General features: G+C 36.9%; 1 protein-coding gene across 1 annotated transcript; it reads left to right on the top strand.

Moving 5' to 3' along the window:
* Nucleotides 1–15,386: 15,386 nt before the first annotated feature.
* On the top strand, nucleotides 15,387–16,319 carry LOC110201879 (olfactory receptor 10J1-like). The gene has a single exon (XM_078156798.1). The coding sequence runs from the start codon at nucleotides 15,387–15,389 to the stop codon at nucleotides 16,317–16,319; it is 933 nt and encodes a 310-aa protein (XP_078012924.1).
* The last annotated feature ends 446 nt before the right edge of the window (nucleotides 16,320–16,765 follow it).

Raw genomic sequence — 16,765 nt, 5'->3', positions numbered from 1 at the left:
TTCTAATTCCCATATCTCTGCCTTTGGATATGGGTAGTCAGTCCCCCATAGATAAAAGGTAATCCATCTTCACATTTGTCTTACAGGATTCCTATTTGTGTTTATTTTTCAAATCAGAAATCCAATTCCATCTCCTTTAGGAGGTTTGTCCTGATCTCCTCACATCCTCCTCCCTTTCTATCTCCCAGTACTTAGCATTCTGTCCCTCTTAAGACTACATTGTATTACTCTCTATATATACCTTATATTTAATTACTTGTGAATATTTTGTACACCTCCCCAATGAATATAAGCTACCTGATGGCAGGGACTGTTCCCTTTAATCCATGCACTCCAGTGCTTAACACTCTCCCTTGCCCTTATTAGGAACTGAATTGAATTGAATACAGTAAATAAGAATTAAATCCAGTAAAACTGAACGGACTCAAAACCAGTCCTTCAACTCCAAACCCACACCCCTTTCCACTTACACCATGAGACTGAATATTAAAGCCATTGGCATATTCTTCCCTCCTTCATGGGATCATAGACTCTAAGATGCCAAGGACCTCAAATGATTTCTAGTCCAATTTCTATCTGATTCACAAACCTTCTCTTAAACATCTTGACTGTTACTCATCCTACATCCCTTGAACACCTCCAGGAATGGAGAAATCAATAGCTCCTTCTGCTTTCGTGCAGATCTATTTCTTAGGAATGTTTTCCTTCTTGTTGTTGTTACTGTTGGTTAGTCATTTCAACGGTGTCTGATTCTCCATGAACCCACTTGGGGTTTTCTTGTCAAAGATACTGGAGTAGTTTGCCATTTCCTTCTCCAGCTCATTTTACAGACAAGAAAACTGAGGGGCACACAGAATTAAGTGACTTGTCAAGGGTCACATTGCAGTAAGTGTCTGAGGCTGGATTTGAACTGAGGTTTTCCAGACTTCGGGCCTGCACCAGCTAGCTGCCCAAATAATAATGTCTTCTAAATATTGAGTCTAACTCTGCTTCCTTTTAGTTTTCAGTCATTGGTCCTATTTCTACCTTCCAGGACCAAGCAGAAAAACTTGAATCTCATTTTACCAGAAAATCTTTCAAATATTTAAAGATATCTACCATGTCTCCTATAATATTAGTTAGTATTGACACAGTGTCTTAAGATTTGCAAAGCACTTTACTTATGTTATTTCATTTGATCCTGACAACTCTGTGAGGTTGGTGCTATTATGGCTCTCATTTTACAGATGAGGAGATCAAGGCTGAGAGTTGAGTAATTTGTCCAGGGTCACACTGCTAATGTAAGAAGCAAGATTTAAGCCCAGGTCTTCTTGATACCAAGTCAAAAAGACTGAGACTTCCCTAGGATCACATGGCTAGTATTTGACCTGAGCAATACTTTGAGGTAGGTGCTACTGTTACCTCTATTTTACAGATGAGGAAACTGAGACCAAGTGAGGTAAAGTAATTTGCCCAGGGCCATACAGGTAGTACAATCAGGACTTGAACTCAGATCTTCCTGACATCAAGTCCAACACTCTTACCTACTATGTACCTAGCTGCCTAAACCTTCTCTACTGAAAACTGAACACCTCTTATCCCTTTAATCAATCTTTATATGCCAGGGTGTTAAGTTTCTTTACCATCTCTTATTCCTCCTCAAAAAGCATTCATGCTGTTTCCATGCACTTCCTAAAATGTATGCTCTGAATTGGACAGATTAATATAGTGGGGTATGATGAAAAGAGTGCTAGATTTGGAGTCAGAGGACCAGGGTTCAAGTTCTTATATTGTTATTTGCTCACTTTATGACCTCAGCTCAGTTCCTTCTCTCTGGGTTCCAGTTTCCTCATCTATTAAAAAAATAGCTGTAAGATCCCAGCTAGCTTTAAATCTATTATCCAAAGATCTAGACGTAGATTAACGGAGTGGAGTGAGAATCTCACCTCCTTCATTTTAGGCACTGTATTTTTAATATATCCTAAAATCATACCATGTTTTCAGCTGCCACATGACATTGTTGATAACATTGTGTTTTACAGCCCATGGACCACTCACTACTTCCCCCTTTCACAAGTTGTTTTAATTGTTAGAGTTTGTTCTCTTACATTGGTTACTTCACAACAAACATTTTTGGGTCTAAGTATATGATTTTATTGGCAAAGGTAACTTTCGATGTGGAAACTTCCTCTGTGAAGGAGATTAGCAGTTGATCTGCTTGTAATGTAGAGTTTTAAAGTGTTTTCTGGGGCACTGGGTGTTGACTTGTTCATTTCTGTACATAGGGTAGTTCTCAAATCCTAGAGAGGCTTGGTCTACCACATAGTAATATAAGCAGGAATTTGAAATAAAGAATTTCAATAGATGGCAAAGCCTTGAAGTGATTTCATGTATGGGCTTTTTTCCTTTTCCTTCCCCCCTCTAATTCATTTTCATGGAAGACCAAAGGAATCCAGGGTTGAGAAAACTGTCCAACATTAGACCTCAATAGGCCTTGCCAATTTGTTGGAAGGTCATCCCCTAAAATGATGGTAAATGGGTACAGTTTAATAATTGACATTAAATTGGGAATTACGAAGACTTTCTAACCTTAAATCAAATAGAAGCTTGAGACAGGAATATTGCTCTTGGTGAGCAGGAAGCTGAAAATACAAAGAGACAATTCCTATGGGCACTACTTACTTATTTGTCTGTTTTGTTTTCAAAAACACCTCAGGGACTAGGATGAGGACTTTCTTGCAAAGAGAATGAGTTAAGCCAGAAAAAGCTGAGAATAGTTCTTCCTAAGTCTGATAATAAATTAATGATGTCTTGCCTTTGCAAGAAAAAATATAATTAATTATTTGGGATTTACATTGAGATAGATTTTTTTTTGTATATCAAATATCATTCCTTTATTTCCATTGTTAAGAAATTTACAATCTCAATATTCTAAGCTGTATTTGAGGATTTTCCAATTAACCATCATTGCTTTTAATAAGTAGAAATTCATTTCTATGTTATCCAGTACTTTAACATTGACTATAATACAAATAAAGATCATTGTTGGAAATAACACTAAAGCTTAAGGAAACTTTAACACCAAGTAAATATGCACATGAAACCTTACCCAAGTGATTAGAATGAAACTAAAATATGTTTTCAGAGCTTGATATCACCAAAATTTCCATTATAGGCTCTTCTTTTTTTTGGTTTTTGTTTTTTGGTTAATTTTTTATTAATTTATTTTGATTTATCAACATTCACTCCCACACGCTTTTGAGTTTAAAATTTTTCTCCCCCTTCCTCCCCACCACCCTCCCCCAAGATGGCACACAATCTGATATAGGCTATGCATATACATTCCTATTAAGCATATTTTCATATTAGTGATGTTGTAAGTAAGAATTAGAACCAGTAAGAGGAACCACCAGAAAGAGGAAACAAAACTCACCAGAAGAAAAAAGAATAGCAAAGAGTATGTTTCAATCTGCACTCAAACTACATAGCTCTTTCTTTGGATGTGGATAGCATTTTCCATTATGAGGTCTTTGGAGATGTCTTAGATCCTTGTATTGCTGGGAAGGGTTGAGTTTATTAATATTAGTCACCATACAACCTCCTTAAAAATACAATTGGCCAACTGGAAAAAAAGTAGACTGAAGAAAACAAGTCCCTAAAAAATACAATTGGCCAACTGGAAAAAAAGTAGACTGAAGAAAACAAGTCCTTAAAAAATATAATTGGCCAAATGGGGAAGGAAGTACAAAACATAAGAGCAGAAAACAATTTGTTAATTGCAGTTGGTAAATTGGGAAACTGTCTTTACAGCAAGTGTCTCTGATAAAGATCTCATGTTTCAAATACGCAGAGAACTGAACCAAATTTATGAGAATACAAGACATTCCCCAATTAATAAATGGTCAAAGGATATGAACAGGTAGTTTTCAAATGAAGAAATCAAAGATATCTACAGGCATATGAAGACATGCTCTAGATCACTTTTTATTAGAGAAATGCAAATTAAAACAACTCTGAAATATCACTTCACACCAATCTGATTGGCTAGTATGAGAAGAAAAGAAAATTATGGAGAAGATGTGGGAAAATTGGGACACTAATGCATTGTTGGCAGAGTTGAGAACTGATCCAACTATTCTGGAGAGTAATTTGGAACTATGCCCAAAGGTGAACCAAGCTGTGCATACCCTTTGGTCTGGCAATACCACTGTCAGGTCTGTATCCTAAGGAGATCGTAAAAAAGGGAAAAGGACCTACAAGTACAAAAATATTTATAGCAGCCATATTCATGGTGGCAAAATATTGGAAATTGAAGGGATGCCCATCAATTGGGAAATAGCTGATCAAGCTGTGGTATATGAATGTAATGGAATATGATCATGCAATAAGAAATGATTAATAGGTAGATTTCAGAAAAACCTAGAAAGACTTGTACAAACCGATTCTGAGTGAAATGAGCAGAAAGAGGAAAACACTGTACACAGTATTAGCAACACTGTATGATGATCAACTTCAAATGACTCAGTTTTTCTCAGCAACACAATGATCCAAGACAAGTACAAAGGATTCATGAAGGAAAATACTATCCAAATCCAGATAAAGAACTGATAGACTCTGAATGCAGATTGAAGGATATCTTTTTAATTTACTTTATTCTTTCTTGTGTTTTTTTCCTTTTGATCTATTTTTTCTTCCACAACTGTGATGAATGTGGAAATATGTTTTACATGATAGCATTCATGTAAACTATATCAAACTGCCTCAGAAGAGGAGAGGGGAGGGAGGGAGAAAAATTTGGAACTCAAAATCTTATAAAAATGAATACTGAAAATTTTCTTAATTTGCAATTGTGGGGAAAATAAAATACTATTCTAAGCCAAAAAAAATTAAATTAACAAAAAAGACTATTTGGGAGAATGCTGGGAGGGGCAGGACTTGTGATTTAATTGATAGTTGTAACTTCCAATGAGGAAACTCCTACCAATCAGAACAGCAACTACTTTGCAATTTATAATTATAATGCATGAAAGTATGCTGAGAAATTAACCAAGTATCATATAGCCAGAATATGTCAAAGCTGGGACTTGAACTCAGGTCTTCCTAAATTCAAAGCAAGTTTTCTATCTATTAAAGCATACTGCTTCACAAATAATTATTATATATAATGATCAATGACAATTACAAAAGATTCATGATAAACAACACCATCCACTTCCAGAGAGAGAACTGATGAACTCTGACTGCAGACAGAAGCAAATTTTTCACTCTTAATTTTTCTTGCTTTTTATTTTTGCTGCATGGCCAATATTGAGATCTGTTTTGCATGACTTCACATGCATAACAGATATCGTATTGCTTGCCTTTTCAATGAATGGGGAAAGTGCTGGAGGGAGGGACAGAATTTGGAACTCAAAAATTTACTATTATTACTACTACTCCACATTATTACTACTCTCCAAAAACAATTTTTTTTATTTTGAGCAAATTGTATTTATACTAAAAACATTTCAACTTTACGAAAAAACGATTACATATTCACAAAAATAGGATGATGTCAAAAGATGAATGTGGCATTCATTTAATTTTTTTAAATAAAAAAGCAAGGCATCAGAAGGGCCTCTTTAATACAATAATAGAAATTTCTAAAACCAAGAACTAGTATTTTTTTACAATGAAAAATACTTGAGGTTTTTCCCAATAAAATGCTTTGACTAGTACTAGAAGTGCTTGCTGTAGCAATAAATTAACAAAAAGAAATGAAAACAATATGCATTGTCAAGGAGGAGGAAAATTTATTCTTGTGTACAGACAATATGATTATTGACTAAGAAAACCATAGAGAATCAATAGCAAAAACTTTGAGGCAATAGTTTCAGTAATAAATATGACATAAAATAAGTAAAAAAAGGCCAAGATTGTGGAGTAAAGACAGGGATTCACATGAGCTCTCCCAAATTCCCAGTCAAAGAAATTTAAAATAACTTCGGAAAATGAATTCTGGAATAATAGAACCAACAAAATGTCAGGGCAAAAGAATTTTCCATCCCAAGATATCTCAATTTGGATAGTATTTTCCTTCATGAATCCTTTGTACTTGTCTTGGATCATTGTGTTGCTGAGAAAAACTGAGTCATTTGAAGTTGATCATCACACAGTGTTGCTAATACTGTGTACAGTGTTTTCCTCTTTCTGCTCATTTCACTCAGAATCAGTTTGTACAAGTCTTTCTAGGTTTTTCTGAAATCTGCCTATTCATCATTTCTTATTGCATGATCATATTCCATTACATTCATATACCACAGCTTGATCAGCTATTTCCCAATTGATGGGCATCCCTTCAATTTCCAATATTTTGCCACCACGAATATGGCTGCTATAAATATTTTTGTACTTGTAGGTCCTTTTCCCTTTTTTATGACCTCTTTAGGATACAGACCTGACAGTGGTATTGCCAGACCCTTAAAGGGTATGCACAGCTTGGTTCACCTTTGGGCATAGTTCCAAATTACTCTCCAGAATAGCTGGATCAGTTCTCAACTCTGCCAACAATGCATTAGTGTCCCAATTTTCCCACATCTTCTCCATAATTTTCTTTTCTTCTCATACTAGCTAATCAGATTGGTGTGAAGTGATATTTCAGAGTTGTTTTAATTTGCATTTCTCTAATAAAAAGTGATCTAGAGCATGTCTTCATATGCCTGTAGATATCTTTGATTTCTTCATTTGAAAACTACCTGTTCATATCCTTTGATCGTTTATTAATTGGGGAATGTCTTGTATTCTCATAAGTTTGGTTTGGTTCTCTGCATATTTGAGAAATGAGACCTTTATCAGAGACACTTGCTGTAAAGATAGTTTCCCAGCTTTCTGCTTTCTTTCTAACCTTGGTTGCATTGATTTTGTTTATACAAAAGCTTCTCAATTTAATATGATCAAAATTATCTCTTCTACAATTTTCAATGCTTTCTATTTCTTGTTTGGTCATAAATTCTTCTCCTCCCCATAGATCTGACAGGTAGCCTATTCCTTGCCCTTCTAATTTCATTACTTCATTGTCTATGAAGTCATTGTCTATCTTTTAGTAAGAGGTACTTTCCTTCCTTATCACTTTTAATTAGGTCTGTTTTTGCTCTTACTTTGTCTAAGATCAAGATGGCTACCCCTGCTATTTTTTTTTTTTTACTTCAGCTGAAGCATAATAGATTCTGCTCCAGGCCCTTACCTTTACTCTGTGTGTGTCTTTCTGCTTCAAGTCTGTTTCTTGTAGGATTCTGGTTGTTCCACTTCCATTTTGTGGGAGAGTTCATCTCATTCACATTCAGAGTTGTGATTACTACCTGTGTATTTCCCTCCATCCTATTCTTCCTCCTGTTTGTCTTCTCTCTCCTTTCACTCTTTCCCTCCTCATCAGGGTTTTGCTTCTGTCTACCACCTCCCCAGATCTACCTTCCTTTCAATCAGCTCCCTACCTTTACTTAATCTCCTCCTCTCCTACTTTCCTATTGAGTAAGATAGATTTTGATATTCAACTGTTGCGCATATTATTCCCTCTTTGACCAATATTGATGACAGCAAGGTTCAAGCACTGCCCACTGCCCACCCCCCCATCTTCCCCACCACTGTAATAGGTCTTTCTCACCTATTCATGTGAGATAATGTATCCCATCTCTCCCTTCCTTCTGCACCAATTGTATTCTCCTTTCTCATCCCTTAATTTTTTTATGTCATTCCTTCAAATTCACCTTATACCTATACCCTCTGTTGCCTACACACACACACACACACACACACACACACACATTCCTTCTATCTGTACTGTTAGTGATACAGTTTCACAAATAGCATCTTCCCATGTAGGGAAGATTTCTTGAATTCCTTGTTTTCTTTTCCCTTTTTACCTGTTTATACTTCTCTTGGTTCTTGATATTGAAGGTCAAGTTTTTGGTTCAGTTCTGGTCTTTTCCTTATGAAGACTTGAAATTCTTCTATTTTGTTGAATGGCCATTTCCCCCCTTGATGTATTGTGCTTAATTTTGCTGAGTAAATGATTCTTGGTTATAGCCCGAGCTCCTTTGCCTTCCAGAATATCATATTACATGACCTCTGGTTTTTAAATGTTGCAACTGCCAAGTCCTATGTGATCCTGATTATGTCTCCTCAATATTTGAATTGTTTCTTTCTGGCCACTTTTAGTATTTTTCCTTTTTCTGATAATTCTGAAATTTTGCTATAATGTTGCTTAAGGCTTTTATTTTGAGATCTCTTTCCTGAGGTGATCAGTGGATTTTTTTCAAGGCCTATTTTACCCTCTGGTTCCAGGACATCAGGGCAGTTTTTCTTGATTATTTCTTCAAAGATGCTGTCCAGTCCTCCTTTTGATTATGGCTTTCAGGTAGTCCAATAATTCTTAAAGTTTTTCTCCTGGATCTATTTTCAAGGTCAGTTGTTTTTCACATGCAGTATTTTACATTTTCTTCCATTTTTTCATTCTTTTGAATTTGTTTGATTGATTCATCATGTCTCATAAAGTCATTAGCTTTTACTTGCCTAATTCTAACTTTTAAGGTGTTGTTTTCCTCAATCAGATTTTGTGTTTTCTTTTCCATTTGGCCAATTCTACTTTCTAAGCAGTTTTCCAAGCTGTTGACTCTTTTTTCATAATTCCCTTGCATCACTCTCATTTTTTCCCCATTTTTTCTTCTACCTCTCTTATATGATTTTAAGTTCCTTTTTTAACTCATCCATGAGTTCTTCCTGGGCTTAAAGCCACTTCCTGTTTTTCTTTGGAGTTTTGCCCATAGGTATTTTGACATTGTTGCCCTCTTCTGAGTTTGTGTCTTGGTCTTCCCTGTCACCATAATCACTTTCTATGGTCAGATTCTTTTTTTTGTTATTGTTGTTGTTGTTGTTTTTTGCTCGGTTTTGGGGGGCATTTTTTCTTTCTTTTAAATTTTATCTCTGCTCCTAGCAGAGATAGCTAATAGCTAGGAATGGGCTCTGTCTCAGGCTTTTTGTGCTACTGGCTTTAGGCACGGGCTGTTTACTTGGTGCTATGCTGATGTTGTCCTGAGGCCCACAGGGGACCCTCATGTCTAATGCTGTGTTAAGGGGGTAAGGTAGGGGGTGGCTGGCACTGCTGCAGGCTTTAGGGTCTAGCAACTTACCTGGTGCTGAGCGAGAGTCCTAGTAGTGATGTCTAGCATGTGCTGAGGCTAGGTGGGGTTTTTCTGTGTTTCCTGGAACTGCACTGAAGCACATGGAGGTCTGGTCCCTGGAGAATGCCTGTTTCCCCTGAGCTGTGCCAAAGCATATGAATATCCTGCACCCTGCTGGAATGCATGTCCACCTCGGGTTACACTGGAGTATATGGTGGTTCTTGGAGCTGGAATCTGCCATTCCTCTGGATAGACTAAAGCATGAGAAGGGTCCTGATGCTGGCATTTGCCTGCTCCACCACACTGCAGCTCAGGATCTCCTGCTGATTTGGTGAGGTGGGTCTTGCTGCTGGCTTGCTGGGATGCTTCCTGTCCTCAAATGTGTTCACCTTCCAAATGAGTGAGAAGGGCCTTTCCTGCTCTGTTCACTTTTTAACAGAAAATGTCATCTGTATTTTTTAGGGATATTGGTCAATAGCACTTTCTCTGACTTATCTTGCCCTGGTTTGGATATCCAAACCATATTTACAGCATACAAAAGTTTTGTATGAGAATATCTTCTTAGGGGCAGCTAGGTGGCATAGCGGATAGAGCAGTGGCCCTGGAGTAAGGAGAACCTGAGTTTAAATCCATCCTCAGACCAAACACTTGACACTTATTAGCTGTGTCACCCTGGGCAAGTCACTTAACCCCAATTGCCTAAAAGCAAAAAAAAAAAGAATATCTTCTTTATTTTAAGAACAATTTAAGTAGCACGTAAATTAATAGCTCTTTAAATATTTGATACGGTTCATTTATAAGTTTGTTCGTAAGATTCTCTTTTTTTCCCCCTTTGAGTGGTCAGATATAGTTTCCTCATTTTTTTTTCTGGGATTGAGATATTTCCTGATTTGTTGGTGTGGGTTATTTTATGTGTTTTTGGAGATATTAATTTAATTTTGTTTTTTTTTTGTATTATCATGGTTTATTTGTTTCTTTGTTTTACATGAACTTATTTCTAGACATTCTGTACTTGTGCATTTCATTTTTTATATCCAAGTGTAGGAATTTGTACTTATTCCTATTAAATGAAATCTTATTTGATTTAGCCTATTATTTTAGCCTATTACCATCCTTTTAAATCTTGATTTTGTCATCTAATATGTTAACTTTGTGACATCTACAAATATGATATATATATATATGTATATATATATATACACTTGCTATTGTTAATAAAATCGTAAATAGAATGCTTAATCTTTTATTTGTTGGATCTGAGTGAATATGCTAAGGGAAAAGAGTAGTTCTTAGATCCATAGAGGCTGAAAGTTAAAGCAATTGGAATTCCCTTGGCATATGTCTTCTGTGTTTGTGCTAGCATACCTCATTTTACTGCACTTCACTTTATTTCACTTTGCAGATATTACATTTTTTAGAAACTGAAGGTTCATGGCAAACCTGCATCAAGCAACTTTATTAGCACCACTTTTTCCAACAGCATGTGCTCACATAGTATCTCTGTGTCACATTTTGGCAATTTTCACAATATTTCAAACTTGTTGTTGCTGTTGTTGTTATTGTTGTTATTATTATTATTATTATTATTATTATTATTATTACATATGTTATGATAATTTGTGATCATGATCTTTGATGTTACTATTGTAATTGTTTGGGGAGGTGCCATGAACCACACCCATGCAAGACAGCAAACTTAGTCTTTAAATGTTGTGTATGTTCTGACTGTTGCACTGATGCATATTTCTCTATCTCCCGCTCACTCCTCAGGCTTCCCTAGTTTCTGTGACACAACAATATTGAATTTAGGCCAATTAATAACCTACAATGACCTTTAAATGTTCACATGGAAGGAAGAGTCAATCAATGCCCAGTAAACTCCATTGTTGTCTTATTTTAAGAAATTGCAATAGCCATCTAAACCTTCAGCCACCATCACCCTTAGCCAGTAGTCATTAGCATCATGGCAAGACCCTCCACTAGCAAAAAGATTGCAACTAGCTAAAGATTCAGATGATGGTTAGCATTTTTTTTAGCAATAAAATATTTTTAAGTAAGGTATGCACATTTTTAGACATACTACTATTACACATTTAATAGGCCACAGTATAGTGTAAATATAATTTTTATATGCACTGGGAAACCAAAAAATTAGTGTGACTCACTTTATCGTGACATTTACTTTATTGCGATGGTCCGGAATCAAACCCACAATATCTCTTAAGATATGCTTGTGTTTATGTTTAGCATGAAATTTCTACAGGGAATGGGCCTGTGATTTCATTGGTATAGGGAATTCTTAGTGTGGAAACTCTGTCTAGAAGTTCAGATCAGCACATTCTCTGAAATGCATGGTCTTAGATAATTGATGAGCCCTGAAAGGTTAAATTATTTGTCATGAGTCCTATGGCCAGCACATGTCAGAGGCAGAACTCAAACCTGCATCTAATATCCATTATGCTACACCTTCTCATTTTTATGATGGGACTGATTTCTTAAGGCCAAGACACTTTGATAATCAGAAACTAAATGAAAATAACTTCCCTTTCTTATGTTCTTAATGAGGCCTCTAGAGATGGGGAGTCAGACTCTGTATTACCTAACTCTCTGTGCCGCCTAAGTGATAGGTACTCTGGGGGGAAATTCCCTAGAGTGTTGGGGCAGACCAATCTCATCTTCATCTGGAGACCAAACAGCCAAAGATTCTTGAAATTCAGATTTGAAAAGACTCCATCTCTCTCTTACAAAATCCTTGGGCTACAAGAGATAATGGCTTGGACCTCTCCTTTCACGTTTGTGGCAGGAGGTCCACTCTGGAACCCTGGAGAGCTGGTCTCTCCTTGGATTTAATTTTAAATTGCTACTATCAGGGTGTCTTGGAGACTTGGAGACTCTCTCTTATTTTTCTCTGAATAGGTAATGGCTACTTCAATTACTCCTAAACTTTTCTGTTTTTGGAATAATCCTTCTACTTAACTTTGATGTGGGCCAATAGAAATGAGTTGTCATTGGTAGAAATGAATGGGAATGGGGTCAAAGTGCCACTCATTTCTTATTCATAGTTTCTAGAGATGGGTATGCCATATTGATTTTCACACCCCTTCATGTCATTCTTGCTATGGTGATAGACAATAAATGACAAAACATATTTAAAGCTGTCAGACAAATAAGTATTAAGCTAAGCAGCTCACAAATGGTGAGAGACTATCTTTACAATAAGATGCTCATAGGATGAAATAAGCGACATCAGCATTTTCCCACCGAGATTATCACTCTCTAACAGTAGATGGCTGTTCTCTACCAGCCTAGGGATAATTGCCTTCTGAGAGGAGTTCTGAGATCAGGAGGACTTTGCTTCTGTTACTCCTAGTCAGAAATCTAGAACCTAAGACAAGGGGAGGTAGTATTTTTTATTATAGCTTTTCTTCACATGACTAAAAATGGGAAGATTCAGGATCTAAGGAAAGCAGAGTACACCCAAATATTGAGGTTCACATAGAATGGTGACTTTGCTATCTTCTTGAGTCAATGAGTTTTGGGGTTGTTAAGTAGACAGTTTGCAGAGAGCCACTACTTTCATGACCTTAGATAAGCTACTTACATTCTCTTGGCCTCAGTTCTCCCATTCACAAAATGAGAGGAGTTAGACTAGATGACTTTTTCTTGAAGTACCTTACAGCTCTAGATCTATGATCCTGTCATATTACATCTTGACCCAGTCAATTTCTCTCTTCTGACCCAGCTCCTTTTTTTCCTCATCAACTCCCCCATTCCCTTTATCACAAAGAGGATAATTCTTTTAGTGATAGTAATGCTTTGTTCTTCCTTGTTCAACAGTGCATCACAAAATAGAGCTTAGAGATAGAGGGTACTTTAATCATTCTTCTTTACCATAATCATAATATGTATTTTATGTACATTTTCTCATTTGATCCTCACAATAGCCCTGGGTGCTATTATCATCCCTATTTTGTATATGAGGAAACTGGGGCAGAGAGAAAGTGACTTGAGCAGAGTCACATAGCTCGTGAGTGTCTGAGACTGGATTCAAATTCAAGTATTCCAGACTCCAATACTCTCTACACTTTACCCTCTAGACTACATGCAAAATTTCACTTAATCTTTTCTCATTGATTTTTTCCCCTTATTTGTAAGGATCTTCATATAAATTCCATAACCTGCCACAATTAATGTTTCACATTTCATATTGATTGTCAACAGAAAGTTCTTCCATAGGTCTGACCTAAATGCTTCTTTCCACAGTAAAAGTAATATTTTCTTGGTCTGTCTTCAGTAGAAATAAAGATTCTTAGGTCACCATTCTCTGTCTTTTTAGAGACTTTAAGAATGCCATTTATTTCTCCTTCAGCCTTCCCTTCTCTCAGCTAAAATAACTCTATTCATTTGTCCTTTCCTCCTTAGTCTTTCAACCTTATCTAATGCTTCTTCTGAAAGAGGATCCATTGTTAATATTCATGCAGATGTAACATGCCAATATCCTCAGCAAAATGTCAAATTAAGACTTGTTTTTTGCTGTGTTATAACCCTTGAAAACAGCTATCATTTCTGATACTCTTTAAGGTTTACTATGCATCTTCTTAGCCACAGTCTTTTTAAGTTTGGAGGGCAAATAATATCACTTGTGTTACAAATGAGAGAATAGATGCCCAAAGAACTTAAATGGCTTCCCCATATTCAGGTAATAAATGTTGGAACTGGGATATAATCCCACATCTCTTGACTCCATATCTAGTACTCTTTCCTTTTTATCCTGCTATCATCCTTTCCTGCTTTTCAGAAGTGAGGTGCCTGTGATTAGGGAAGAACCCTCATGGATTCTGCCTCTACGGACTCTCTTCTAAAGCCAGAGCTCTGCTCCAGTTGACCAGCTTTCACACTTTCTGAATTTTATTTCCTTTATAAGGTGGAATGGAGCAAAGGATATGAAAAAGTAATGCCACTGAGATCATTCTTCTTGTAGAGTTCTTTATTAATGTTGTGAGAGCTTTAGTCCCTAATGAGGTACTCACCATTTAATAAGAGAGACAAGAGACCTATGGTTATATACATTAAGACACCATCTGGATAAACCTGAAAATTCATAGAGAAACCACTATAGCCTATCTCAGCAAGATATCATAGGACCACAGGTTTAAAACTGAAAGAAGCCCAGAAGTTTTTTTAACCCAATGTCTTCGTTTTACAGATGATGAAACTGAGGACCAGGAAGCCAGGGTTATTTGACCAACATCCCATAGGTAGTAAGTGTCAAGGGCAGGATTTGAACATGTATAATTTTAATGCCAGAGCAGGGACCCTTTCCATAGTACCATATCACCTCACTGCCTAAATATGTGGTATAGGATGGAGAACTGTAATTATGAGTAGGATCAGTCTGGAGAAGTAGAGAGCTGAGGCCACTTTTAAAGGAGGAATGGTCCATGACTTGGTGAAAAGATTGGCCATCAGGTGGTCTGAGGGTTGGGAATGAACTAGATGAGATACTGTTCCATGGAAGGAGTGGATGACAGTTGAGCAGAGAATGATGGGTAGTTTTGTGTGACTCAAGTGGAAAGTACAATCTGGATTGTGATCAGAGGTGGAGGCAGCTTGTTAAGTACATATATTACCTTAGGTAAATCACCCTACCTTTCTGAATTTTTATTTTCTCATTTCAAAAAGAAGGTATTGAACTAGATAACTTCTAATGCCATTTCCAGCTCTAGGATGAGACCTTCTGAATTTGAAAAAAATAGGCAATGGGGGAAGCAAAAGTTATAGACTAGCAAAAGAGCTTTTTCCATGGAAAAATCCAAGTTAAGGTTGTATAACCATATACATAACCTGAAGACTGGGTGGGCCCAAGAAAAATTTGACAAACTTTACTGTGCATTGTCTTATCCTTCCATTTTTTTAGACAAAAACACTTTATGTCTATTACCATTTTTTCACAGGATGCACTTCCCAATGCACCTCCCTTTTTCTGGCACTACAATTCCAAATTATGTTCAGTTAGAGTTCTAATCACTATATTCATTCCCCAGAACAATTTTATAAAATTCCATATGATCACAAATTCTCCCTGGTTGTGCTAAGTTAATTTTTTGACGTGGATGTTCTGTTTCCCCAATTATATAAGGAGTAGGTTGGGATTCTCTCTATTTCCCTTAGTACAAAGTTCTCTACATAACAGGTGCTCTTTTTATTATATAACTGACTGACTAAATCTATATTTCTTATTCTTCAGGCCCAATGAAGAGAGAAAACTATTCAGAGGTGAGTGAGTTTATTTTTCAAGGGTTCTCCAGCTTTCAGGAGCACCAAATTACACTTTTCATAGTGTTCTTTGCTCTGTACCTCTTAACCCTTGCAAGCAATGCCATTATTGTGACCATAATCAGTGTGGACCACCACCTCCATACTCCAATGTACTTCTTCCTAAGTATGCTGTCTGTTTCTGAGACCTTGTATACATTGATAATTGTCCCAGAAATGCTGGCCAGTCTCATTGGTCTGAACCAGCCCATCTCTTTAGCAGGTTGTGCTACACAGATGTTTTTCTTTATCACCTTAGCTATCAATAACTGTTTCTTGCTCACGACAATGGGATATGATCGTTATGTGGCCATTTGCAACCCCCTGCGGTACACGGTAATCATGGACAAGAAGATGTGTACCAAGCTAGTATGTGGTGCATGTGGCATTGGTCTGACTGTTGCAACAGTTCAGATTGCATCTGTGTTCAGGCTGCCCTTCTGTGAAGCAAAAATACCCCATTATTTCTGTGATATCCTGCCAGTAATGAAACTTTCCTGTGTTGACACCTCTATCCATGATATCATCAATTTTATCATTAGTTCACTAGTGATTGTGGTGCCCATGGGTTTGGTCTTCTTCTCTTACATTCTCATCATCTCCACCATCCTAAAGATTACATCTGCTGAAGGGCAGAAGAAGGCCTTTGCTACATGTGCTTCTCATATTACCGTGGTCATTATTCATTATGGATGTGCTTCTATTGCCTACCTCAAGCCCAAATCAGAAAACAGCAGGGACCAGGATCAGTTGATCTCAGTGACTTATACGGTTTTCACTCCACTGCTGAACCCTGTTGTATACACTTTGAGGAATAAGGAGATCAAAGAGGCCCTGCTCCGGGCTGTGGGAAGGAAATCCCTATCCTAGAATCTCTTTGAGTTTGACACAAGGTCAAACTGCAGTCTACTTGCCACAAGCTAGAGAATATCTTTTCTGACTGGCCCACTGCACTACAGCATGAAATTAAGCAATGTCAATAGCGGGGCCAGGGCAGTAACTGCTACTACTTGAGGATAATGATTCTGAAAAGGTGTGGTGGAAAGAGGAGAGGACTTGGAGTCAGAGAGCCTGAATTTGAATGTTGAATCAAATATTTACTTGCTCTGTGATTATGGACAAGTCATTTAGCATCTAAACATCAATTCCCTAATCGATAAAATGGAGCAATAATTCTTGAATTATATATTTTACAGGGTTGTTATGATGAAAACACTTTGTCAACCTTCAAGTGATAAAACTAGCAAATTAAGAGATCATGGAATAGCTCATCTGTCAGATTTATTAGTAAGGGAATAATTTAGGACCAAAGAAGA

The sequence above is a fragment of the Phascolarctos cinereus genome, unplaced genomic scaffold (assembly GCF_003287225.1).
Source record: "Phascolarctos cinereus isolate Bilbo 61053 unplaced genomic scaffold, phaCin_HiC Scaffold_5;HRSCAF=322, whole genome shotgun sequence".
Lineage (NCBI taxonomy): Eukaryota > Metazoa > Chordata > Mammalia > Diprotodontia > Phascolarctidae > Phascolarctos > Phascolarctos cinereus.
The sequence above is the reverse complement of the archived record's forward strand: the minus strand, read 5'-3'. Positions and strand labels throughout refer to the sequence as shown.

What these genes read in the sequence shown, in the direction of transcription:
- LOC110201879 (XM_078156798.1), top strand. Translation starts at nt 15,387, where the DNA reads ATGAAGAGAGAAAACTATTCAGAGGTGAGTGAGTTTATTTTTCAAGGG.